General features: G+C 46.2%; 1 protein-coding gene and 1 long non-coding RNA gene across 2 annotated transcripts; both read right to left on the bottom strand.

Moving 5' to 3' along the window:
• Positions 1–347: 347 nt before the first annotated feature.
• On the bottom strand, positions 348–13,648 carry LOC119146406. Its single transcript, XR_005103728.1, has 3 exons — positions 13,554–13,648; positions 7,759–10,368; positions 348–2,161 (listed from the first exon to the last, which is right to left on the bottom strand). It is a non-coding gene; the product is annotated as an uncharacterized LOC119146406 (long non-coding RNA).
• Positions 13,649–15,553: 1,905 nt separating this feature from the next.
• On the bottom strand, positions 15,554–23,847 carry VIM (vimentin). The gene is made up of 9 exons (XM_037383983.1): positions 23,221–23,847; positions 23,011–23,071; positions 18,964–19,059; positions 18,668–18,829; positions 18,013–18,138; positions 17,064–17,284; positions 16,926–16,969; positions 16,424–16,509; positions 15,554–15,921 (listed from the first exon to the last, which is right to left on the bottom strand). Exons 1-9 carry the CDS (start codon positions 23,760–23,762, stop codon positions 15,880–15,882), a joined length of 1,380 nt encoding a protein of 459 aa, XP_037239880.1. The 5' UTR covers positions 23,763–23,847; the 3' UTR covers positions 15,554–15,879.
• Positions 23,848–24,586: the final 739 nt, after the last annotated feature.

Here is a 24,586-nt window from a genome sequence, read left to right on the forward strand (position 1 = left end):
GGAGATTGCCTTCTCCTTAAGGATCCCACTACGCCCATGTTCTGGTATCTGAATGTACCTACATCTTGAGATAGGTGCCTAAGTTTTAGCTTGCCTCTTCCATCCTGTACCAAGTGTCTGTGTCATTCTCAGTCTGGCCAGAGACAATTAATCGTGAACAGGAGTATTAGGATCTCACAGCCTGTGCAGACTGGTAGGTGGAACCATCTGGTTAATGGAGATACCATAATGAAAGCATTAGCTCTTAAGTATATAAATGCAGATGAAACTCTTTTATCGTGTAAGTGAAAAGAGAGAGCGCCCAGTGAGGACTGAATCTGAGCTGCTGTCTTTTTTTCTGCAGCACCAGGGAGCAAAGCTGGATTGGCCCAGGAGCTCACATTCTGCCACTTTTACTGGAAGAAGAAATGCTGGATGTGCTGGGGAAAATTATTAGAAATGGAATAACTTTCATCTTCAAAATTACTTTATTAGGTATTTTGAGAGACTTTTTGGGCAAAAATAATCTGACTGAATTCTAAGCGTAGTGCTGCTTCTGTAACTCCAAACCCGCAGGGGCACTGGTTCTTTTTGTTTAGCTTTTAATCTCCTTTGTAAGGATGAAAATTACTCTTGCATTATGTATGATGTGTGGAGTTCTAACACAGTAAAACCACTCAGCAATGCTCCCTCGGTTCAGACTGCCCCTCTAAAACAGATTCTTTTCCTCGGACAATATGAATTGTGCAAAACCTGCTGTGAGCCCAGGCAGGACCCCCAGGCAGGAGGGGGCTGCAGCCCTGTGCTTTCTCTGCCGTAGCAGAGCACAGGCACAGCTCCCGCCTGCGGGCTGGCTACCGACCCCCCCAGACCTGTCAGCAGCTGGGTGCCCAGGAGTCCTGCCAGGGACGTAGGAATGATGGGGGTGAATCACCTGTAGGAGAGGAAGGAGTTGAGCTGGGTGGCATGCTGCCGTGGTACATGTCCGAAAGCTGTATTATGATATAGAAGAGGAGCAAAAAGACTCTTACCCTAGATGGATTTGAAATTAATTTTTCCTACTTTTCCAAATACAGAGTTGTTACACTGTCACAAAAGGTTTCAAAGCTGGATCCAAAAAAGACAGCGCTGTTCTCTCAGGCATTGGAATGTGAGAGCAAGACACAAGACTTAAGATACTCTGGATATGCTCATGCATGATACATCATGGAGAAATGTTATGAAGGGGATGTGATCATTAAGTGGCAGGAGCAGTGGCCTAAATTGGGAGATTACTGTCCTCTGACATTGAATACAGTTCTCCATCAAATGCTGGTGTAAAATAACCTCCTTTTAAAAAGCCAGACATGTTGAAGCACTGGATGGGCCAGTGGGAGGCAGATCTAGCAGCTGTGACACAGGTCTGCCAGTGTCCTTGGGCACCTCACCTTGCTGCAAAACTGAGCGAGGTGGCAGAAGGAAATACCCTGAGATTCATCTCACCAACCACAGTCTCCGGTTCAAGGTAGGGTGACTTCTGTGCTAAGCTCCATGGTCCATAAACACAGGAGTCAGGGTGGCGATTTCATATCTAAATTTCTGTATCGTAAACACCTACACTTACTAGATCAGTCCTGTCATTCCTGTCCTACCCTTTCCCTATCTACATTGAATGTTTTTTTAACAGTGGCTTAATCATAGAGCTCTGAACTCTGTCGGCCCTATTCGCTCTGCTATAATAAAGAGAATCATTTCTAGGATGAAATCTCTTTTTCTGAATATATTTAACATTTTTCAGAAGAGTCTAAAATAGAAACTCTAAGAACATTAACTTAGAGCACTTTTCAAGTTCATCTTACTTGCAGTCCATTAAAGTGAAGTGACAACTGAGGTGTGACATGAAGTAATTATACTGATTGTGTTGTATGTGCTCCACAGGAGCTGAATAATTTGCTGAGGATATTAATTTCAAAAGTCAGACAGCAAGAGATCAGCTGAGATGGAAGATCACTGCAAAGTGACCTCAGGCCAGGGGAAAAGAGAAAGAAGAGGGGAGAATGTGGCCAGCGCAGGAGTTCAGTGCTGTATAGTCTAGCAGTGAACTGAACCAGGTGTGTTTTGACATCAAAGGTGTTCTCCATGTGACTGAAGGCAAGTGTCATCACTGTAGTTCAAAAACATAATTGTAGGTTCCCGTTATCGTCTGTGGAGAGAAGAGGAGAATAATTCGTTTGTGTTATTCTAGTTACCTACATTAGGATGTGATAAATCATGCCCTGGATTCCCTGGTTTGTAAAGAGTGTAGGGTGATTAGCTGGGCCATAACGTCTGTAGTTCGATGCTCCACCCTAAGGGACTACAGTGGTGGTGAAATGCAGGTACAACCCCAGACCGAGCTACCGGCTAGTCATACCTATGTATTATTCGTACCTGCTCGTGGACTTGTCTGTGGCCTGATCATTACACCTTGGCATTACACTTTGTGGCCAGGGAAAGAGTAGCCAAGTAGCAGACTGTAAACATCACTTAGAACATATAACGAGATCAGGTTGATAAGGATTCTCTGAAAGAATCTGTACCTTGGTGAATAACAAACATACTGAAATTGATTTCTGTGATATCTAAAACAATTTTCACAGTTACAAGAAGTTAATCCGAATGCAGAAGTTCTTTTTCTCTATCAAATGTTCACTGTTGAAATCAGTATTGGATTTCTGTACTTGAACTGTTGTGCAGCCCTGAATAGATACATTAGAGGTAGTTTAATCCGATCGTACTTTGGCTTTGGCTCAGCAGCCTAGCAGTGCAAGTAAAACTGCTTTCACTTAGGGATTGTCATTCTTGGATCAATTCAGTAGCAAGACATAAAGTAACTGTGAGTCTGAGGGACTTTGGGAGCCATGGGCTTGATCTTCCTGAGAGAACCAAAAGCCGGAGGTAAATAATAGCCAGTTCTAAGTGTAATACAGCATTAACGAAGGGATGTCATGGAGCTTGACTGGGCAGCATGTTCCTTGAATGTGGATAGCCACGCTCAGAGAAAGAGGTAAGCAGTAGCAAAAGCATGATTCTGTGCTAACAGGGACCTCCACACTCAACCCATTCCACACAGCTTCACCTGCCATTTGCCAGGAAAAGTGAGAAACTGGTTTCACAAAGTTTTGACTTGGCCAAGAAACAATGTTTTGGCACAACCAGACCAAAACACAATCTGTCTGTAGTCATCATGGTCATCGCTGCCACTGACTCATAGATTTCATGGAAGAACACAAGCAGTCCCTGAGCTGAAGGCGCTTGGCCCAAGGGCTCTGAGCACATGTTCCCGGATCCCTGGTCCTGGTGGTTTTGGCTGCTAAGGCTCAGCCTGTACTGAGGCGGGGACGGCCTGTACAGCCTGCCCCGAGCTCACCATCTGGGCTGGCAAAGCTGCCTTCTGTAGTCACGGACTAGTGGAAACGGGCCCTTTATCCCATCTACCACAGTGCTGTTACTCCTCCACTGACAACAGAGGGCCGACCTGAACAAGAGGTTTAGGTTTTTGACAGGCAAAGTAAGCAAAAAGGTCACCTTGCTCCATGATTTTTGTGTCCTTGCAAGGCACCATTAACTGCATCAGTACAGCAGCCTCTGCAGCGCAGGCACCATCCACAGGTCTTGTGTGATAGTGGGAAGGGATGCTAACCAATCTGTGGCCATCAGGAATCTTTTCTCTCTTTCCTTTTCAAGCACCTGGAAATGAGGCAAGACTTTGCAGGCCAGAGGGAAGGATGCCTTTGTAGGGATCTTTTCCTCTTTAATCTTCATGTAGTGAGAGTAGAGAGCAGTCCCTTGATTCCTCTATGGCCAAGCACTTCATCCCCTATTGTATCCTCTGCAAAACGGGGACAGCAACGCTTGGTCCTCTCCCAGTAGTGTTATGGGGGAAAATACATCCTGAGATCCATTTGTGTTCTCTGTGATGGGGACCATGCACGAACTGCAGACAGACAACTTCCCCTCTCTCTAGAAACCGCGGTTTATCTCTCACTGCTGTTTCACAGCTTGATCTATGCTTGGTTGGCCATGACATAAAGCAGAAATGGACAGTTTTGATGTATAGTACCATTATTATGAAATATTTATGAATAGATATTATGAAATTCAAATTAAAAAGATGAAAAACAAATCAAAGTAACAAGGAGAGAATTTAACATTTTTGATCAGCTTTTCTCCTGCACTTCCTTACTATTTAATTTAAACCAGAACTGTTTCTTTCCTCCTGTAGTAATCACCCATCTCCAAGAAGTGAAAATACACTTGCAAAACTAATAAATGAGAATCTATTTGCAAAGATATTTATTTATGCGCCTGGCACTTCAGGGTGTTTAGAGGGTAATCTCAAAGTGTGAGCTCTGCACTGTGCAAATTTAGAAGCGATTTTTCTAAATGTCAAGTATTTATTACATGAAAAAAACATTTGGAGTGTGGAGCAGGTCCCCAGTGATGTAGGGTGCATTTGGGGAAGGGCTTCTTGGATGAACAGAAATAATATTTGCAAGATGAAAGCAAATCGTCCATTTGAAATTGCTTTGTGTCTGTGGAAAGGAGATTGAACAAAGGTAGAAGGCCAGCCCAGTATTTTGCTTTGTCTCATGCACAAAATAGTGGTTTTCAAAATCTTTTATAACCAAGCTTATGCCAATCTGTCTTTCCTGGGTCCTGCAGTGCTTGTGCCACCTTTGCTTAGATTGCTGCTGTCCCCTTCTCACCCCCTTAGCAGCACCAGCAGGATCCATTCAGACTGCAGGCAAATAAATAAACCCTGCAGAATGTATTCATGTAGGATTTTAGACATATAATACCTTATCTTAATGTCAACATAGCTCAAAGTGCAAAGTTGTACAGTGCAACTCTCCAACTGGAGGCTGATGATGTGGAATATAAGGGACTCTGACCTGCTGTGAGAAGTCTGTGATGTCTGTTTTGTTTGGAAATACCAGTCAGCCTGGAAACCGCAGAACCATCACAAGCAAGAGAAGGACACAAAAAGTCTAGTGTGTGTTAAACCAGGAAACTTCTTCAGGCTAGTGGGTGCACAGAAGCTGAAGAACTTGCCACATTCAGACCCTGCTCTTGGTTTTGGTGGTCTGTAGTCCATGGTGCTATGCAAGACAAATCCCCAGCGCTTGGGGGACTATTTGTTCTGCTTTTGGGTGTCGCGACGGAGGGAAGACACAGTCGCTCAATATGAGTGATCAGCAGACTTCGTTTATTGTCTCTTACAGTCACCTTTTATGCCTTCTTATAATTAGCTCATACATATTACAAAAGTTAAGCTCATTATTGGTTAGTTGCCTAAATACCAAGCCCGCCCCTAGTTTCTCTTCTGTAGTTATCGGTTCCCACCTGCAACATTCTTTTCCCACCAAAATCTTCCTGTTATTGTGTAACAAGAACAGCCAAAGACAGTTATTTTTGCTTTACTTCAGATAAGCTGAGAGCAATGTGCATTTTTGTCCAGCCAGCTGGACTATGTCTATGTGACCCTTTTCAGCTAGTCAGTTATCCACATTTGGGGACCTTCTCAGACTTAGTATCACAGTCATGTACTTTCTTCACCACTTTCCTCAGATGTCATTAGTGAGAGTCTCCCAGGTCTTCCTTTTGGTATGCTGCTTTATGCTGGCTTCTCAGATGGTACTTGTGTTACCTCCCTTTGAAGACTGACTTCATACCTCAGCTGCTAATATTACGCAAGATCAAAATATCTAACCAAAAAGTTGGTTCTTTGTGTTCAGTCTAGGATTTAAAGTTAAGATGCTTTCTACTAGCAGTAGCTCTGTGGATGGCTGAGTCATGGCTGGCATCAGGATGCCCAGCTGCATTATAGCCAGTGCTGCTCCCCTGGCGTTGGAGGTACCAGCCACTGAAGGTGTACATGAGGGTGTCGGGCTTTGCTCACATGAAACCAGGGTTCCCACATGCCCCTGATGAGCTGAGTGCCAGGCAGCCGAGGGACAGCAGGAGGGAGGCTCTGCCCCAGCCATCCTTCCCCACCAGCCTGCCCTGCGCCCTGGCTGGGGGAGGTGGGATGGGCGCTGGACACCGAGGTCCTGCCCTGCCAGCCTGGCTGGCCAGCACCTCCAGTGCCTGTTCATCTGCTGACAGTCTAAATCCAGGTTTGTGGATAGGTGCCCTGTGTTTTATTAGTCCATCTAATAAAGCTGGGGGGAAATTGACAAGCTATCATCTGAAAGCTCTTCCTCATGTCTGAAATAAATGCCATGAAGTTCAAAGCAATTGCTCCAAGTTCAATTAGATACATAGGAGCTCCGCTACCTAAAGGAAAAGGCAGCTAGATAATTATGGGTTAAAGGAGAGAAATGCTAAGAACATATCTTGCAAAGGACAGATAGAGACAAGTAATTTACAGACTGTGTGGAAAGTGGAGAGGTTAGAAGCAAAGAGGAATCAAGCCAGGAAGGAAAAATGACCTGGAAGTCCGTTTCAATCAAGCTGAACTTCAAAAGGGAGCTTTCTTCTAAATGTGGGCAGCAATGTAAAAAAAAAAAAAAAGTTAGAAGCTAAAAGATTGAAAATGCTGACAAGCCATGAAGAGACTTTTGGAGATACTATATTAAACTGATAACTGCTTACTATCTTGCTGAGAAGCCTCTGAAAAAGAAAAAGAAACAGAAAAAGAAGAAATAAAGAAAAAAAAAGAAAAATGAAAATGAAAATGGAAAATAGAAAATAGAATATAGAACATAGAACATAAAAGAAAAAGAAAAAGAAAGAGAAAAAGAGAAAAAGAAAAAGAACCCTTACAAAAAGCTCATCTCAGTTAAAAAGGACAGTGAAGGGAACTACTAGAACTTGACAGAAGTCATGTCCAAATGGGAAAACCAGGGAAATCTGGCAAATGGACAATAGATCTCCAGTGAGATGGATCAAATACCAGTTCAAGAAGAAAGTTGCTAATAAAAAACACTTTCAAACACATCCAAACCATTATGTCTGCCAGAAATTCAGTGCAGGTTCAAGAGAGGCAGCCAAGAGTTAGAAGGGTTACTCAGCAATGATAAGACCACAGGAAAAAAGCTTCCATGGATTCAACTCATTAAGAACAAGGTGAAGGAGCCCCCTGTGACAGATGAAGAACAATCTCAAACCGAAAAGGTTTTGAAATAAATCAATACATCGACAGGTAAGAAGAAAGCAGAATAGCAACCATCAAATAGGTCTGGAGTAACTCAGTGTGAAACCACTGATTTGCTAATTGCAATGCATCCCGTGTCCGAGGAATAGTCAGTGGCCAGTAAGGGTGATGCAGACTGAAGATTTTGTCAAAAGCTTTTGCAAAATGATCACTGCAGATTCCTAAGAAGTATAAAAGGCAGATTCTCCCTATTTTAAGCTAGAAAGTAGGAAATAATGGAGAGCCTTCACCACGGAAGGAAGCTGTCATTGGGATCCCACAAGTATTTGCACACTGGACTTCACTGTTCAGTATATTCCTCAGTGACCTAGCAAAGGATGGACTAGTAGGTTGACAAAAGTGTTCAGTTAGTACAAAATTATGAAGGGCAATCAATATTAATGCAAAGCTCCAAGTTGCAGAAGATCTCACAGTCCTGGATGACTGGACAATCAAACAGTGGATGAAATTTTAATGTCAATGACGGCAAAGTAGGGGGAAAAATAACTCATAGCTATTAGTCCTTAGAAAATAGATCTTTGAGTGACTGTGAATAACTCTCTGAAAACATCAGCCCAGTACTGAGCAGTGATCAAAAAAGTAGATGGGCTATTTTTACTTACTTTGAAGGTAACTGATCACAAAACAGCAGTTCCCGTTATGTCACCCTGTGTTGCTCCAATGCACGTGTCTTGAAGACTGCTTGTTGTCCTAGTCACCTTGTTTTAAATACATTATAACAGAACTAAAATGGAAAAGAGTGATGAGAATTATTAGGGTTACAGGGTGGCTTCTGGATGAGAAGACAGTATAAATGTAAGAAACATGTTGAGGTGCTGGAGGGGAGCTACTAGAGAAGTCTGTCAAATGAGGGGCAGCACGGAGGGGTTGAACACAGAATTATTATTTACTGTGTTTTCTAACACAAGAACTACTGGAAAGTCAGCAAAATTATCAGACAGTGAGGATAAAATAATCAAAAGAAAATGTTTTTCCCTGGTACATTATAAAATTACAAAATACAGGCTGTTAGAAGCTAAAAACATTAAAGGATTCAAATCAGGTCAGACGAGTTCATCAATGATCTGAATAAAGCCACTGGCTCAAAAAGCCCCTGAATTTCTGCTTGTCTGGAAATGAAGGCTGTTCCGGGGATTGGAGCCCTGTTTCCCCAGCAAGCACTGTAGGAGTTCGGGTGGATCACTGATCTGACCCAGTATGTTCATGTGTTGCTGTAGAGCTCTGGCCTTTACTTACCCTCCCATCTGCCAGGTCACCACTTTCTATGTACCCTTTTGTTGACCGGTCAGTATAACTTGGTATAACGAAGCTAAGCTTTCTGGGGGAGGTGATCCTTCCCCTCTGCTCAGACCTGGTGAGACCCCCCTGCAGTACTGCATCCAGTTCTGGGGTCCCCAGTACAAGAGAGAGATGGACATACTGGAAAAACCCAGCCAAGGGCCATGAGGACAACGAAGGGCTTAGGGCATCTGACCTATGACTAGAGGCTGAGAGAGCTGGGACTCTTCAGCCTGGAGAAGAGAAGGCTCAGGGGGATCACATCAATGTGTAAAAACACCTGATGGAGGGAGTACGAATGATAGAGCCAGCTTCCCCTTGGTTACCCAGTAGCAAGACTAGAGGCAATAGGCATGGACTGCGATACAAGAAATTCTGTTTAAATATAAGAAACAACTTTTTCACTTGGAGAGTAACTGAACAGCAGAACAGGATTTGGCCAGGATAGAGGCATATCCCACCAGTGTGAGGATGCACCACTCCAGACCCCTCCTGGATCACAGTCCAACCTTTTTAGCTTAAAGCAGCAGGGCAAGTGCTTTGCGCTGCGTTGGGCAGGAGCGGTGCAGGCACGCACAGCTGCACGCACTGCTGCAGCCCGGCCGCGGGGCGCTGGGGTCTGATGGGGAGAGCTGGGGGCAACAAACCTCTCATGCACTCCAGCACGCTCCATCAAGGCCTGTCAGAGCAGAAAGCATGTTTGCAATTACCATCCCCAGTTTGCAAAATAAGTTTTAAAAATATGATTGTAGTAGTTTACAGTAGGTGGGAGCCAGATTTTGTTTCCAGTATTTAAGCGTTAGCTAGGGATGGGGATGGAAACCCGGTCTGCATGTGGAGAGCTTCAGCCAGTAAACCCACCCTGAATTACTCACTTTGCCAGGTATAATAAAGTTGGTTGCGTAAAAGAGCAGAGCTTTTCCAACGTACACATTTCTTAGATATCCATAAAATCTATAGAGTGTCTTATGCTGGGACATGTGGGCTGAAAACCCTGCTCCTAATTTGGTGGACTTTAAACCTGGATCCTTCTCAGCTCTCGTACACAGCCGTCACCCAGCTGCAGGTACAGACCATGCACCCCTCTGACCTTCTGCTAAGTTCTTGTGCTGGGTCTGGCCGGGCTGGAGTTAACGAACTGCGTAGCGGCCCCCGTGGTGCTGTGTTTTGGATTTGTGACTGAAACAGTACCGGTGACACAAGGCTGTTCCGGCTGTTGCTGCACAGCACTCACACAGCATCAAGGCTTTCTCTTGGTCTCCCACTCTGCCCCCTCAGTGAGTCAGCTGGGGGTGGGAAAGACATCAGGAGGGGACACAGCCAGGACAGCTGACCTGAAATGGTCAAGGGGACGTTCCATACCACACAATGTCATGCTCAATCGGTTCAATCATCAGCAATAAAGACTGAAGTAAAGGATGAGAAGGATGGGTCTTGGCTTCCAAGGTGACCATTGCTCAGAGACCAGCTGTGCATTCATCTCCCTGTGGGGGTGGTGCGTGCTTAGCTTTGTTGCTCTCAGGGTTCCCCTCACCTCCTTTTCTTCACTGTCTTTATCTCCACCCACAAATTTTCTCCCTTTTACCCCCTGTTTTCTCCCCTGTCCCACTGGGGGTGATGGGGATGAGCAGGCGGCTGTGTGCGTGCTTGGCAGCTGGCCGGGTTCAACCCACCACCTTTCTCCATCCTGAAGATGTTTTTATTTGCTGTCTGCTGAGCCGGAGACATCTTCCTGAACTTCAGAATCACAGCCAGTAGCAAAGAATAACTGCAGAGCAATTCCTGGAGAAAGCTGCATCTCTTCCCTTTGCAGCCATCCCATCCTGCAGGGTACACTGCAGCCAAGGACCACCAGAGAGGAGAAACGCTCCAAGCAGCTGCCTTCCCCTTGCAGTTCGTGTAACCCACCACGGGGAGACAGCTGCAATACGTCTCTGGAAAAGAAAAGGTCTGAAAATGTCAGGCTGAGGAGTTGGTACGGAAACTATTACTGCTGTGTAGAGATTTGGCTGCTGTAGACTTCCCCTTTTCTGAAGCAATGAGTTTGGTTGCTGCAGGCTGAAGCCCATAAGCAGCTTTTACCTCTGGCCAGTGAGGAATGACCTTGGACGGGGCTGTGAGGCGCCTGTTAGCAAGAGCTTTGCTGCCGTTAATTGCAGAAGGAGGGAACTGTGGAATGAAGGATGCAATATGTTGTAGAGAGAGAAGGGTCCTACAGTTAAGGTAGCTCTACATCATGTTGAAGAACCGGATTATTTTCCTGCTTGTGGTGTAGCCTCCTTGGCTGAGGCTGGGAATTTCACCTGAACCTTGTTTTGAATTAGTACCCCTGAAATGCTGAGCTTCATCTTGAGGGAACTTTATCTGAGACCTAGACTGGGAAAGTACCTGGACCTAATATCAGTAAGTGCCTCAAAAGTGCTAAATGACCTCACCGGACCGCTGAGGTTAGCTTCCACTTCTGAGTTTGATGGCTGTGCTCCATGGCCCCACCATGACACAGGGCTGGTAATACCCCACGTCTCGCAGGGGGGCTGTGAAGAACAGCAGAGGGTACCCTAGAGGAAATTAAAACTTCAAGACTCTTTAAAGCAGATAAATAAACTGAAGGAACACACATCCAGGCAGTCTGAAAATGCTCTAGCAGGTAAGTGGTGGTGATTCCTGAAGTGCTGTCGGGTATGTGCACTGAATGAGACAAGGTCCATGCACTTGCAGCTAAAACCTGTAGCAGTATGCATGAACATAAAGGGACCAAATGAAGACTGAGGATGTAATTTTATTTTTGGCACTTCCTGATGCTGCATGCATGACTTCACTCAAGCAAATGTCTCTTAAAGCAGTTTATTGTATGTAAATTACTTTAAATTTTCAGTAATATCCAGGCTTCCCTTCCACTGTGGATGGATTTGCAATTAAAATCTCACTATCTACCTGCCATTAGGGCACCAGTGAGTTTCTCTATCCAGCCACTCAGCTGTTCATCCTCTCCAAATGTGGGAATTTATTTCCTCCAAGCACCTCCCCTTCCACCAGTGGGCATAAGCAAGCCCTGGCCAGGAGCAGGAGCCTCCCAGCACCAGGTGTGTCCCAGCAGAACATGACCTCTGCACAGCAAGGGTCCTTGGTGACTGCCACCAACAGCCCCGTGACAGGGATGGCAGCCACAAGTTCCTCCAAGCTCTGTGGGTGCCTAAAGGTGATCGAAAGTCTACAGGATATGTTTTAATTGACTAATGGGAGAACAGACCAGTCCCAAAGTCCCCAGTAATCCACTTATATGTGGAATTTTGCAGCTGCAAAGAGGACTCCGAGCATGAGCCCTGCTCTAATCACAGGCAGCACTGGGCACCCTGCCTGGCATGGTGAGATTTGTCTCAGACCCCATTTGCGAGGTTCTACACCAGGCTGGGATGAGTGGTTTCCCGCAACCACTTTTCTGAAGGTCTCGGTTCCTTGGGTGCTTTTCTGGCTTTGCATGAGGCACCCAGGTGCCTGATAGTCTGTGGGGCAGCTTGGTGCCATGGGGCAGCACCCTGCAGCCTGAGGCACAGCGATGCCACCACCCTACCACCACCGCTGATGAACAGTTTTCCACCATACTGCTGTCAGGCCTCATCCAAAGTGCCCTGAGTTCTTTAAACCTCATGTAAACCAAGCTTTCAGGATCTCAGAGCAGCCTTGCAGCTATTTCCTCTGTGCATTTAAAAAAATACAGTTGTTCCCACCAAGCACAGTATGTCAGCAGTGAAAGCACCAGAATCATTTACAGATATAACAGCCGAAAAGAGCTGCCACAGGGAGGGGAAGAGAGAAGGCAAGAGCCTTTGGTTGGGCCAGAAGTGTGAGCAGTCTTTGTGAGCCAAAAAGGTACGCTCAACACTGAAATATTAGAAAGACAGATGAAGAAAGGAAGAAGAAGAAGAAGAGGAGGAAGAGAAGAGAAAAGAAAAGAATAAAGAAAGAAAGAAAAAAGAAAGAAAAGAAAGAAAAAAGAAAAAGAAAGGAAGAAGGAAGAAGAAAGAAAAAAGAAAGAAAAAGAAAGCAAGCGAGCAAGAAAGAAAGAAAGAAAAAGAGGACGGAGGGAAGAAAGAGAGCAGAGGGCAGAGGGAGGGAAAGGTATATTTGCTGTATACTAAAGCAGACAAACTGGATGGCAGAAGAAATGCATTAGCTACATGTTCCTAGGGGCTTGGAATATGGATTCTCTGTTAACAGTTTCTGTATTTTGCAGGATTATTAAAAAAAAAAAAAAAAAGGAAAGGAAAGCAAGATTCTGGCTACATGAGGTAAATATGAGGACTCAGTTATCTGGAGGATTAGTATTATTTACTGTGAGTACAGCTCACACATTTGGAGGTAGTCACTGTGTAAGCTCACAGGAGCAGCTTCACAGTGTTCATTGCAGGGTGGGAGAAGTGCCCAGCCGCTGCTGGGGGCTGCCCCTCTCGGTACAGCTGCTGCCTGTAGTTATTGGGATGTAAAATACAGTTCTGAGGTCAGCTGCTGGCTCAGCACTAAGCAGCTTCCAGTGATTATGTACAAGCACAAGGCTGGCGCACCTGCATCAAACACTGAGAAGTTTACACAGTCACCATCCATTCTCCTTTCCACCGTGAGGGCACTCTTGCAGTTGCACAGAGCACAGGCTTTAGAGGTTTCCTGCAATCTTCCTATCCCCTTGGCAACTAGTTTATTTTTATTTGTTTCTATTTATTTTTCTATTTATTCCCAGGATTGAAAGCTCTACCACATGCTTCTCTGTGCTCTGAGTAACCCCAAACACAGAAGAGCCAGAAATAACTCTTCTGCTGCGCTGTCAGTGTTTGATACAGTCAATTCTTTCATCTACTGGGTAAAGCAACCAAAGGCGACAGAAAGCAGCAAGCAAAGCAGCTGGCAGCAGAGGGAGAAGCAACATCTGAAAGAGTGTTATAGCTCAGGTAACCTCCAGCTGTCAGCCCGCATTTCAGAAGGCACGCTGGGCTTCGGGTCTCTGCCCACAGCCACTGATGGTCCCCACCGTCCCCTGGAGGAGGCGGCTCTCCTGCTGGATGCCACCACCCGGAGCCCCCACAGTGCTTCAGCTGCAAGAAATGACATTAAGCATTGGCCTAACCTTTTCAGTGCCCAGATCCAGAAAAAGACTTCAGCAGTCTGCAAGAGGCAGGATGACATCAGCACCTTAAGCCACTCTTAATCCTGAAAGGCTGCAGCCACCCCTGCCGATTGAGTGTTGAAAATTAGCTATTGCACATGCCCAGAGCTGTCATTATCACAGAAAGCATCTCCCACGCAAGCTTGTTTGTGCTTTTTTTTATCATTCTGGATGTTGATAGGTAGTAGAAAACCTGGTGCCCATAACCTCTGCAGCATGAAGGAGGCTGGGCTCGTTCTTGTGCTTTTTAACGAGCCTATCCTACTCACCATGCCACAGACCAGGCTGAACCTGTCCTGCTTTGCAGTGAGCAGTGGCCGTGGCCTGGGTCCAGGCACTCTGCTCAGAGTCACTTCTGGCCCTTTTGCAAGGAAAAGTCACCAGAACAAGCACAGGACCAGCTACAGGACATTTCCCTCAGGTGAGTGCCTAAAGCACCAGGCTGGACAGGCACGTGCCCCAGCCTCACGGATCTGCCTGCTTTGCTGAACAGCAGCCCAAGCGCAGTGTGATGGGGGAAACTCCCCTCTGGCCTGGCGGGAGGGGGGAGCGAGAGGCTGAAGCCCTCTGTGAATGCTTAAGAGAGAAAAGCAGGGTAGGAACAGCATCAGCACACCTTGTTTAAAACATCAGGTGTTTTCCTGCTGTGAAGAACAGCTTCAGCACTTCTCCCTGGGACCTTCAAAGATGAAACTGTGATGATGCTGAGGCCCCTACCCCCAGGCTGCAGGATACCTGTGTCTGAGCTGCGGGGGCTCCAGCACAGCCCAGACATCACCCTCCGCCTGCTGCAGATCTAACTGGGTGCTGTGGGCAGCTGGAGTGAGACATGGCAGCCTACTGCCCGCTTGCCCCAGCACCTGCACCGCATCACGCTCGCCATGCACCACAGGAAAGGAATTGACTGATAAGGATGAAAAAGTAATTTTTTTTTCATCCCTGTCAGATAGGGATAATGTTATTTGTGAGAAAAAGTTTTCCTTACAGATAAGTTAGTTCCAAAGTGCTTGTGAGAACGTCTATACAACATGGAACTACTCCCATTACCTTGAACAAGCACCGAATGGGATTCACACTCACCAAACAGCTCCACTTGCTTTTTACTCATTCCACAAAACTTCTACCTTAGTGAAGGCTTACAGGAAGCAGGCTTTACAGGAGTGATACAGAGTAGATACTCCTGCAGAGTAAAAGCTGTTCAGAGGTTTTGACTGTGTTTTGATTTGAGAAGTAGCTTCCTCTGCAGAAAAGGTTTTTCTCTTTTAAGCATTCACAGAGGACTCCAACCTTTCACTTCCATCTCCCAGAAGACCATGACAGGCCAGATGGGAGTCTTCTCTCCCCCATTCTGCATGCAGCAAGCATGGTGGCTCTCCTTTTTTCAAGGGGTTTAAATGCTGGAATCAATTCACCAGTAAGCCAAGTTATTCCTTCTATGCAGTCCCTTTAAATATCTCCTAAGCCTCAGTCCATCTGAAGCCTTCATTTAGCTTCTGTAATACAGACAAGCCTTTGGAAACTAGTCTTTCCTGGAAAATGAAGTCAATGCGTCAAGTCAGCTGTTAACTTTGCAAAGGTGCTGTCACAGATAAGGGCGTACATGAGCTATTTCACAGCTACTTAACTTACAGAGCTGAGTATTAAGGTATTTTGGGCATTCTTAGCTCTTCATAACCAGGTTAACTAGTATATGGAAGCAAGATTGATTTTTATTAGCTTGAAGTATCATATTTTATTCAAGAGATAAGAAATATCATAATACATTATGCATCTGCCAGTTATAGTCCATTTTAGTTTGTTCCAAAACCTAAGCAGTAAATGAGTAAGTTTATCTAGTTAAACTGAAAAAACAGCATTCCACACAACCAGTACTAGAGATGTCAACCGTATAGTAATTCCAGCATTACAGTGTTATGGCTTTCCAGAAAGTCATGAAGTTAACAAATTAGAACACATCAAGAGCCATTTTCCAAAGGTTTATTGAAGTAGCGACAGGTTGCTCATACTGTGCTGGAAAAAGCAGTTTTATTGGATTCGGATACTTAAAAACAGTATTGCAGCACAAGATATTGCTATTTGTAAACTAGACTCCATTGTAAACTCTAATCCTTCAGGGAGAGTCAGTTTGCAAGATCTAAGACCTATTTCCTAGCATAATAATCTTGCGCTCATGGAAAAACTGCAGAAAGGCACTTGAAAGCTGTTTCTTCCTTTAAGACATGGACTTTTTAACTCTTGCTGGTAAGAATTTCTCCTGCATTAGTAAGTATGCATCTCCACTTCAGCTTTACTCCAAGTCATCATGATGCTGGGAAGTTTCATTAATAACCTGTTGAAAAACAGAGACCCTTGCATTAAATTTTCATAGGAAGATTGTTTGGAACATCCAGTACCACAGAACTGAGAACAAAGGGGTACCAAACTCTCACTTATGTGAGGCTCTAGTTGGTAAATAGCACGCAGAAAGCATTTAAGCCTTTATTGACTTAGTCCAAAAACAGTACCTTGTCCCAAACAAGTACCTCTGCTTACTGCCACATTTTCCTCAGGTGGTGTGAGAAATCTTTTGAGAACTTGCTAACTCAGCTGAACTTAAATACTCACAGGTAACTGTCAGCCACTTCAGGATTTACTATCAGACGAATTTTGTGATCATTTCTACAGAAGCCCATTTGCTACATCTGTATGCTCAGCCACACTGCTTGGACTGCCAGGTACTGTTCTACTCAATCCTTACTACCACATACAGGCTGCACTAACCAGCAGACAAACGTAGGAGTATTTTAAGGTAACCAGCTGTGATAGAAATAAAATCAAAAGTTACCACCAACCTGTCCATCTCTAGTTTCGACAGTCTTAATTAGAAGTGTTCTCTTTGAGTGGGTGTCAACCATTGGCTGAGACTCAATGTTGGTTTCTGCAGAAGAAAATGTATTATTACCAACAGTCTAGATGAAGTGTTTCCTCAAAGCAATGAAGTGTAACAGACTTTAGATCTACTTTCAGAATCCCAATTTAGTATATGAAGAAGTCTTCTGCTCTGAATCCTAAGTGAATCTTTTTTCTTCCTGTCCCCCTTAAAGCACCTTCAGCAGGCATCTAAACTAATCACTCACCATGTACCGATTTTAAAAACATCCACACCCAGGAACAAAGTAGCTCTCTCCCCATCCAAGGTTAAGTAATTGTAAATATTGTAGTTATATTTAAGAAAAACATTCACACACGACTGCATTTATAGTTCAACCACTAAAGTAAAAGGAACTATCTATCAAGGACCTTTTTGCTAGTGACAGAATGGCCGTCTAAACGGAAGAAGCAGAAATAGCTTACCTCTCAGGTTCAAAGAAGCAAAGGTTGGAATAGGCATGTTAATCCTGAAGGAAAAAAAGAAATGGATAAAGTCAGACATGGGTATACAGTGTCTTTGAGTGACTGCTGTTTAGAAAAGTGTCCGCATGAGATTTTTACCTGCTCTCTTCACCCTCCAGCAGTTTTCTGTAGGTGGCAATCTCAATATCAAGAGCCATCTTGACATTCAGCAGGTCCTGGTACTCGCGGAGGTGGCGAGCCATTTCTTCCTTCATGTTCTGAATCTCATCCTGCAGACGGCCAATAGTGTCTTGGTAGTTAGCAGCTTCAACAGCAAAATTCTCCTCCATTTCACGCATTTGGCGCTCCAGGGATTCATTCTGGAAGAGAATAATGAAGTCAGGCACTGCTGCAGTTCAGCCACTCTTCCCCACCCCTCAAGACCCTTAAAGATTTTTAGAAGGGGAGTTATGGCTAGCATCCTTTGAAAACACCCAGACACATCCCAAAATAGTCATCGCTATCTTCCCTTGCAAAGTCAAGGTGAGTTATTCTGCTACTTGATTGGAGGTGTGCCATGTATTTGCTACCAGGGGGCAAAGCAATCCGTTATAGTAAGCCCCAAGCCGTGCACTACCAGTCAGCATGCAGGCACTCCTCAGTGAGGGGATCTGCAGGTATGCTACACACTAAAATCCATTTCAAGCCAGCCTTTAAGGCAGTGAGATTCTAGCAACAGCAAGATTTGCTGTTTGCACCTTATTTCCACTGTTGCTCCAGCTTTTTTTTTTTTTTATAACTTCAGCTGCACCTGACAGGCAAGCCGTAAACACTTTCAGAAAATGTTATATAAAACAGTATCACAGCAAGAGAATGAACTCATTGTTTATACCTTAAGCAAGACTAGTTCAGCATGTCAATCTAAGCAGTCCACTGTAGTGCATGCAGACAAATCGTGCCTATAGCATCCTTTTCAAGGAGTACTAATACGCTGCTGTATTGTGCGGCAGATCAGCTGCGCTCACATCTGTATCAGCCATTAAACTGCAGTGCAGCGTTTAGAGCTGCACAGGGAAGAATGTCCCAACACCTGCTGTCTTCTACTTACGCTTCCCTTAAGGGCATCAACTTCGCAGGTGAGAGACTGAATCTGTCTGCGGTATTCATTAGCTTCTTGTTTGGCCTGGCGCAGGGCATCGTTGTTCCTATTAGCAGCTTCAGAGAGATCTGCGAACTGTAGAAACCCCCAGTTTGGTTAGTGTAATGATTTAACAGAAACAGTGTAACAAGTATTTTTTTTTTTGACACAGCATTTGAGGGCAATTGAAGCCATTACATTAACACCTGGAACATTTAAATAGTAGCATGACTCTTCAAATGCCTTTCTAATTGTTAAAGTGGAATTCATAGTTAAATCTTTCATATTCGCCTCCCCACCCATTCCTACCCTCCACATTTCTCATCTTTTCATCGTTTTTTTGCCCATTCATTCACTCCTTTCTCCAGTATTCCATATAACATCTCCTTCCAAGATGTTAGCACAGGAAAGACTCCAACTATGAACCCACTACTTTGCTGCTGTACTTGTGGCACAAAATAATGTTTTCAGCTGTACTTTTCCCAGACTAGGAGTTTAAAGACAACCCTGTGCCATGGCTGTGGTCATGCCCCATACAGACACAAAGGGAACACAGGGTGCTACAGCAAACCCTTTATGTACAGTTAGCTCCAGTGCCTGACGCACCTGGAGAGATTTTACTTACTTTGGACTTGTACCACTCTTCAGCTTCCTGAAGATTCTTAGCAGCAACGCTTTCATACTGTTGACGAACGTCACGCAGCGCAGCAGTAAGATCAGGCTTAGAAACATCCATATCAATTTGGATGTGCTGTTCCTGGAGCTGGGCCTGCAGTTCTCGGATTTCCTGAGAAGCAGATGCTCAATGTTATTACATGACAACATACAGGACACATGCAGGTGGGGACTCAGCCAGAACCGGTGAAGAGCTTGCTTACTAGACTGTCCGTATCTAATCACGGACCCCATTGTTCATCTTACCTCATCATGAAGCTTCTTCAAGAAGACAATCTCTTCTTGCAGGGACTCGACTTTGCGCTCAAGATCGAGACGTGCCAGGGAGGCATTGTCAACATCCTGACCAGAGAGAAGAATGATGAACAATCTTCCAAAACTGAGGGAGGGAAGTCTTCTACAGCAAGTTCAGTACCCTACAGACTGATGCTATGTCTGAGCTTTTTGGCAAAACAATACAAAAGCAAGAGCTGCAAAACCCCTCTCTTTGCCACCTCCTACCCTAGCCTCAGAGACCACCTTTACTGTCATTTTGGGAACTATACAGCATATGTAGATTACTTCATCTTTGCCAGCATATTGCTGAGCATGATCAAGAGCATACCAATCATGGTGGGTGTAAATCCTGCTTGAAGATGAAGCAGGTACATTGGTCAGAAGCCAGCGATAAGCTCTTCTAGCTTGACAGCACTGAAAAAGTGTTAGTCTTGGAATTTGCAAACTTCCATTTTTTCCAGTGGCGCTTAGAAATGCAACCCATGTGCCTACGTGCCTATCAGTGGGCTTCATTTCTTGTTTATTTCTTACAGTCTCCTTGGTGATCAACCACAGAGCCCTTTGGGTCCACAGACCACAGCTTGAAAGCATACTTGCACAGCTAGTGAGGTACGTATAGTAACTGCAAGCATTTACTACTCCAAATGGTTCAACAGACCTCCCTTGAGAAAAAGAAAGTATGAGCATAAACACAGAGTTAGTCGTCATTGCCTACACCCTCACAGTAGCTGGCAAAGACTCCACCTTTTGCTGGACAGAGATAGTCTTAATCAACAGCAAAAATTCATTTAAGGCATAACAGAAGATATGCCATGAATGTTACATGAAAGCAGCTTGAATTAGCTCGAAAACCTGACTTAAGACTCAACATTGATTGGTAACTTCTTATATTATAAATGTGCAAGAGTTTGAAAAGGGGGTGATTGTTCTTTTCATACTAGTTACATGCGCAGCTGCGTGCTCATGTTCACACAGTATTAATGTATCAGGTTTTCACAGCTTACTCTAAAGCTATTTTGGATTGCCCAAAGTATAAGCATTCCTAATCAGCAGTTCTCGCTATTATGGCACCTTTGAAGTAAGAAGTGTTTTCTTTAGACTCCTAGAAAACCATTCCTTTGATCACTCCTACTCTGGGGTAAGGTTCTTGCTCCAGCAGAATTCTTTTGTTGTCTTTATCCAGCAGAACACCCCATAACTTCCCTGTCAATTCCACTTTTACACCCACACAGTTCACATGGGCTCTGTTTTTCAATTCAGGGGAAAAATTCCTTAATTCATTTACTTTCCTCCCCCAAAAAACAAACCTGAAGATCATTCTGGTAGGAAATTACATGGCTATGACCCAATGTGTTTACACAATTAGACATCCAGAGAGTTTCCAATGGATTTTACAAAAAACCGCACCCTGAGGACATATTTTCAGACAAATTAACAACTACAGGATTTTTAGGAGCATCTTAAATTGAAGGCACATTAGTATATACATTATGTATTTTACTACACATGTTATCATTAAATATAGGGAGTGAAGAATCAGTGTATCTGTATTTCCTAGATGGATGGAGAACTACATAAATGCATAAGCTACCTGTAACCTGAGCAAACAAAGCATTCAGCATACATACAAGCAACTGGACTACGCATTGATTTTATCCCAGGGGATGCTTCAATGCCAGTCACGTAGTTTGCAGGGTCGGGCATCCATGTTTACTTCAGACAAACCTCATGCTAGCCAGGAGCAGACCTGTTAAGTCTTGGCATGGGTTCAGGACCTACTCCTTGCTGCCAGAGTAGCTGGCAAAGCTGCAATAATAACTTTCTCACTAATTGTGGTGCTTGTTTTGTCCCACAGAAAAGAACTCACTGAACCTTCAGGTTTATTTTATGTAGTACGCCCCCCAGCATATGAGTAAAACCACATCTTTGTTCAGGAAAAGAATTAAAATTTAGTACATATGAGTTGGAAATAAGTTTAAGTTCAGTATTTTAAAAGTGAACAAATATTTGAAGTATACAACCACTCCAAGTAAAAAGTAAATTTGATACTACATCGCAACAGTGAAGTATCTGCTGAAGCATTTCAAACCCACGCATGCAACTTCCCAGTGCAAGAATGTAACAGTTTAATAAAAAGCTGTGCTTTTTTTTTTTTTTGTTACAACGGAAAGCTCAACAGGATGTTTCAACTTCAGTGTTCTATGAACCTAATTTCACTTACAGAAGAACACCACTCACACTGAAACAGATTTAGTTTTGGAAACCTGCACATTAAGCCTACTCTTTCACCAGAGAGGAAAAATTAGATATTACTGTTGTTCAAATCAGACATGCTAGCATGTACCAGTTCTGGCATGAGTGGATTTAGTGTAGCATTTCCACTGACAATGATTTGCAATTCTTATGCATAAGCTACACCTTAGGAGGTTACATGCATCCAGTTCTGACTGTAATGCACACATAGAATCTGCTAGAGGCAGAGATCCTGAACGACCCCTTTCCATAGGGCTGGGAAGAGCTGGATAATGAACGTGGGATATGCAGAATGCCAAGTTCACTTAAAAGCCTAGAGTCTTCACAAAGTTTATTTGGTTTGAAATAGAGGTATACCTGCCTTGAAGTATACCAACTAAGTACAAAAGCCAGCCTTAGTCAAAGGATACTTCAGCTGAATTCAGCAGTGATTCAGACTAGATTAGGTTCTCTAAAACTTAAGTTAACCGCTTCTGCATGGAACTTAACACAATGTTAAATTGGCTTAGCACTCAAAAAGTAGAAGCTGAAGTTAAGGCAGCATATCTCAGACTGTTCCGTTTCAAACTTCTGTCCCCAGAATGCTAGGGGAGACTGAATTCCCAGACTCCAAATGGGAGTGAGTGTATCTGTCTCCACACATTATCTCGTGAAGACACCTGCACTCCTTCAAACTATAAATATATTGTAGTCAAAAGCCTTACCCAGGGAAACACTGACAATCAAGTGACAATTTCCTGAATGGTGACATCTACTAACATCTGTGAAGAGCCCTGGGATGAAGTCAGCCTGTGCCCCATTGTCTGGAGATACGGGAGTCACATCTAGCCAGGAGGAATGCTAGCAATGCCTTTCCACACCAGCAGTTTAGGGAAGAGACCTTGTTTTGAGAAGGCACATTCCTAAATTATCTCCTAATGCAAACAAGGCTTAATCCAAGTGGAAAGCTGATTTTGCGCAAGTGAAAACCTGAGCTTAACACTTTCTGAACACTGTCTGCCATGTAGCTTTTGGTTTATTGGAGTAACATAGTAACATCCTACAGAGACTAAACTCTACGGCAACTTGCTTCCTACCTTACCATCTTCGTTTACAGTTCATTAAGTTCAGTGTTGGTAACAGACCCCCTGAGACAGGCCTGACAGATGTGACCTCGCTCCAAGGAGCAAACTGCCTTGTCAGCAGACACCACCCATATAAAAAGTTCTAAATTTCAAGGTTGTGTCCAATAATGCGCTGACCGAAGCAATTCATTAAAAAGGAGCTCTGTTTTGTATAAAAAACCTGGACCATACACACGGTAGACACTTTTTGCTGGAAGTATGCTCGCACCATTACACATTTGGTAAGAATGCAGCCCACTGCGCCCTCCCTTCCGACACAAAGGGATCTATTATTTCAATCTGCTGCCACCACACTTGCCATAATGCCTGTATCTGCATTCCACGGTGAATCCCATAGAAACCATTAATACCCTTCAGCCAAGCGAGCAGATGGCCCCCCTTTCGCTTTTATTGGATCGGGAAGCGATTCCACGTCGGGGCGCTTTTTGTAAAACAGGCGAGACTCGGATAAAGCAAGACAATAGTTTCCCTCCCCGCCCCTCAGACCGCAGCATCCCCCCCTCAAGAAAATAAGGGAGGGTCGCGGGAGAGCCGATGGAATTCCTTTGTGAGAGAAAGGCAAACTCCCGCAGTCCCGCCCCCCGTCCCGGGCACCACCACCCTCAGCCCCCCCAGCTCGCTCCCTCCAGCCCCCGCAAACCTGTCTGAAGGACTGCAGGGTGTTCTCGGCCTCCTCCCTCTGAAGCATCTCCTCCTGCAACCTGGAAGGGGCGAGACCGCGGTGAGGCGGCAGCGGGGGGTCCCCCGAGCCTCCCGCCGCCCCCAGCCCGGCCCGGGGCGCTTGGGTGGGCGTGTGTGTGTGTGGGGGGGTCGCCGGCAGCCCGCCCCCGCCCTCCCCTCGCACACTCACTTCTCCCTCAGCCGCATGATGTCGTCGGCGAGGTTGTCCCGCTCCACTTCCACGCGTGCCTTGTCGTTGGTGAGCTGGTCCACCTGCCGGCGCAGCTCCCGCATCTCCTCCTCGTAGAGGTCGCCCAGGCGGGACGTGCCCTTGCCCTTGAGCTGCTCCAGCTCGGCCAGCAGGATCTTGTTCTGCTGCTCCAGGAAGCGCACCTTGTCGATGTAGTTGGCGAAGCGGTCGTTGAGCTCTTGCAGCTCCACCTTCTCGTTGGTGCGGTTCGCCTTGAACTCCGTGTTGATGGCGTCGGCCAGGGAGAAGTCCACGGAGTCGTGCAGCCGCATGGGCGGCATGCTGCTCCGCAGCCGCACCGACGTCGCCTTGGTGGCATACATGCCGCCGGGCGAGGCGGACACGTAGCGGGCGGTGCTGGGCCGCAGGGCGCTGCCCAGCGAGTAGCGGGTGCTGGAGGTGATGTAGCGGGTGCCGGTGCTGGGGCGGCTGCCCCCGCCGAACATGCGGCGGTACGAGGAGTTCTTGGTGCTGATGCTCATGGCGGCGGCGCGGGCTTTGTAATCCGGGAGCGGAGCGGGGCGGCTCGGAGCAGCGGGCGAAGAAGGGCGGCGGCCCCGGCCCGGGCCCCTTCTTATGGGGCGCCGCCGCCCGCCGCCGGGCCGGGCCCGCCCCGCCGCCTGCCGCGCCCCGCCCCGCCGCGCCCCACCCGCCGCCAATCGCCGCGCCGCCCCGCCCCGCCCCGCCCGCCGCCGCGCCTCGCCCCGCGGGGAGGGGGCGCCGGGGGGGGCGCGGGGGCCGGCGGACACAAAGGCGGCGGGGAGAGGAGAGGAGAGGGAAGGGAAGGGAAGAGGGGAGAGGGGAGAGGGGAGGGCGGCCCGGGGGCGGTGCGGCTGAGCCCCGCGGGCCGCAGCTCTCCCCCCGGGATGTGGCGGGCAGCCGCCGAGGCGGGGAAGGGGCAGGGCGCGGCGGGGCGGCGGCCCGCAGGAGGCGGCGCGGCGGGGGTGACGGCAGCGGCTAGCGGGGCCGAGCGCTCCGTGCCTCGGCTGCCCCGTCCGGGAACGCGGCGGCGGCGGCGGCGGCGGAGTCCGTGTTGCGCCGCGGGACGAAAGAGAGCGAGGCCGGGAAGGGTGACCCTCGCTGTGCGCACGGGGCTGCCAAACGCCCGGAATAGCTGGGCAGGAGAGTAAGACATCCGTGTCTTCTCCGGCCGCCTCCCCTGAGAGCCATCTCGGCTCCTGCGTCGGTGCTGAAGACGCAGCATCGACCGGTTACATGCGTTTTCCCTGTAGCTGAGCGAGCAGTTACGCTAGTAAGGCTTAATTCTGCCATTATCATAATGATCCCAGCGGTAACTATTTTAGCG

The sequence above is a fragment of the Falco rusticolus genome, chromosome 4 (assembly GCF_015220075.1).
Source record: "Falco rusticolus isolate bFalRus1 chromosome 4, bFalRus1.pri, whole genome shotgun sequence".
In the NCBI taxonomy this organism is placed as follows: domain Eukaryota; kingdom Metazoa; phylum Chordata; class Aves; order Falconiformes; family Falconidae; genus Falco; species Falco rusticolus.

Coding starts and splice junctions, on each gene's coding strand:
- VIM (XM_037383983.1), bottom strand. CDS start 23,762: ATGAGCATCAGCACCAAGAACTCCTCGTACCGCCGCATGTTCGGCGGG. Junction 23,072..23,220: donor ATCATGCGGCTGAGGGAGAA/GTGAGTGTGCGA, acceptor CGCCCCTTCCAG/GTTGCAGGAGGAGATGCTTC. Junction 18,139..18,667: donor AAGAGTGGTACAAGTCCAAA/GTAAGTAAAATC, acceptor GGGTTTCTACAG/TTCGCAGATCTCTCTGAAGC.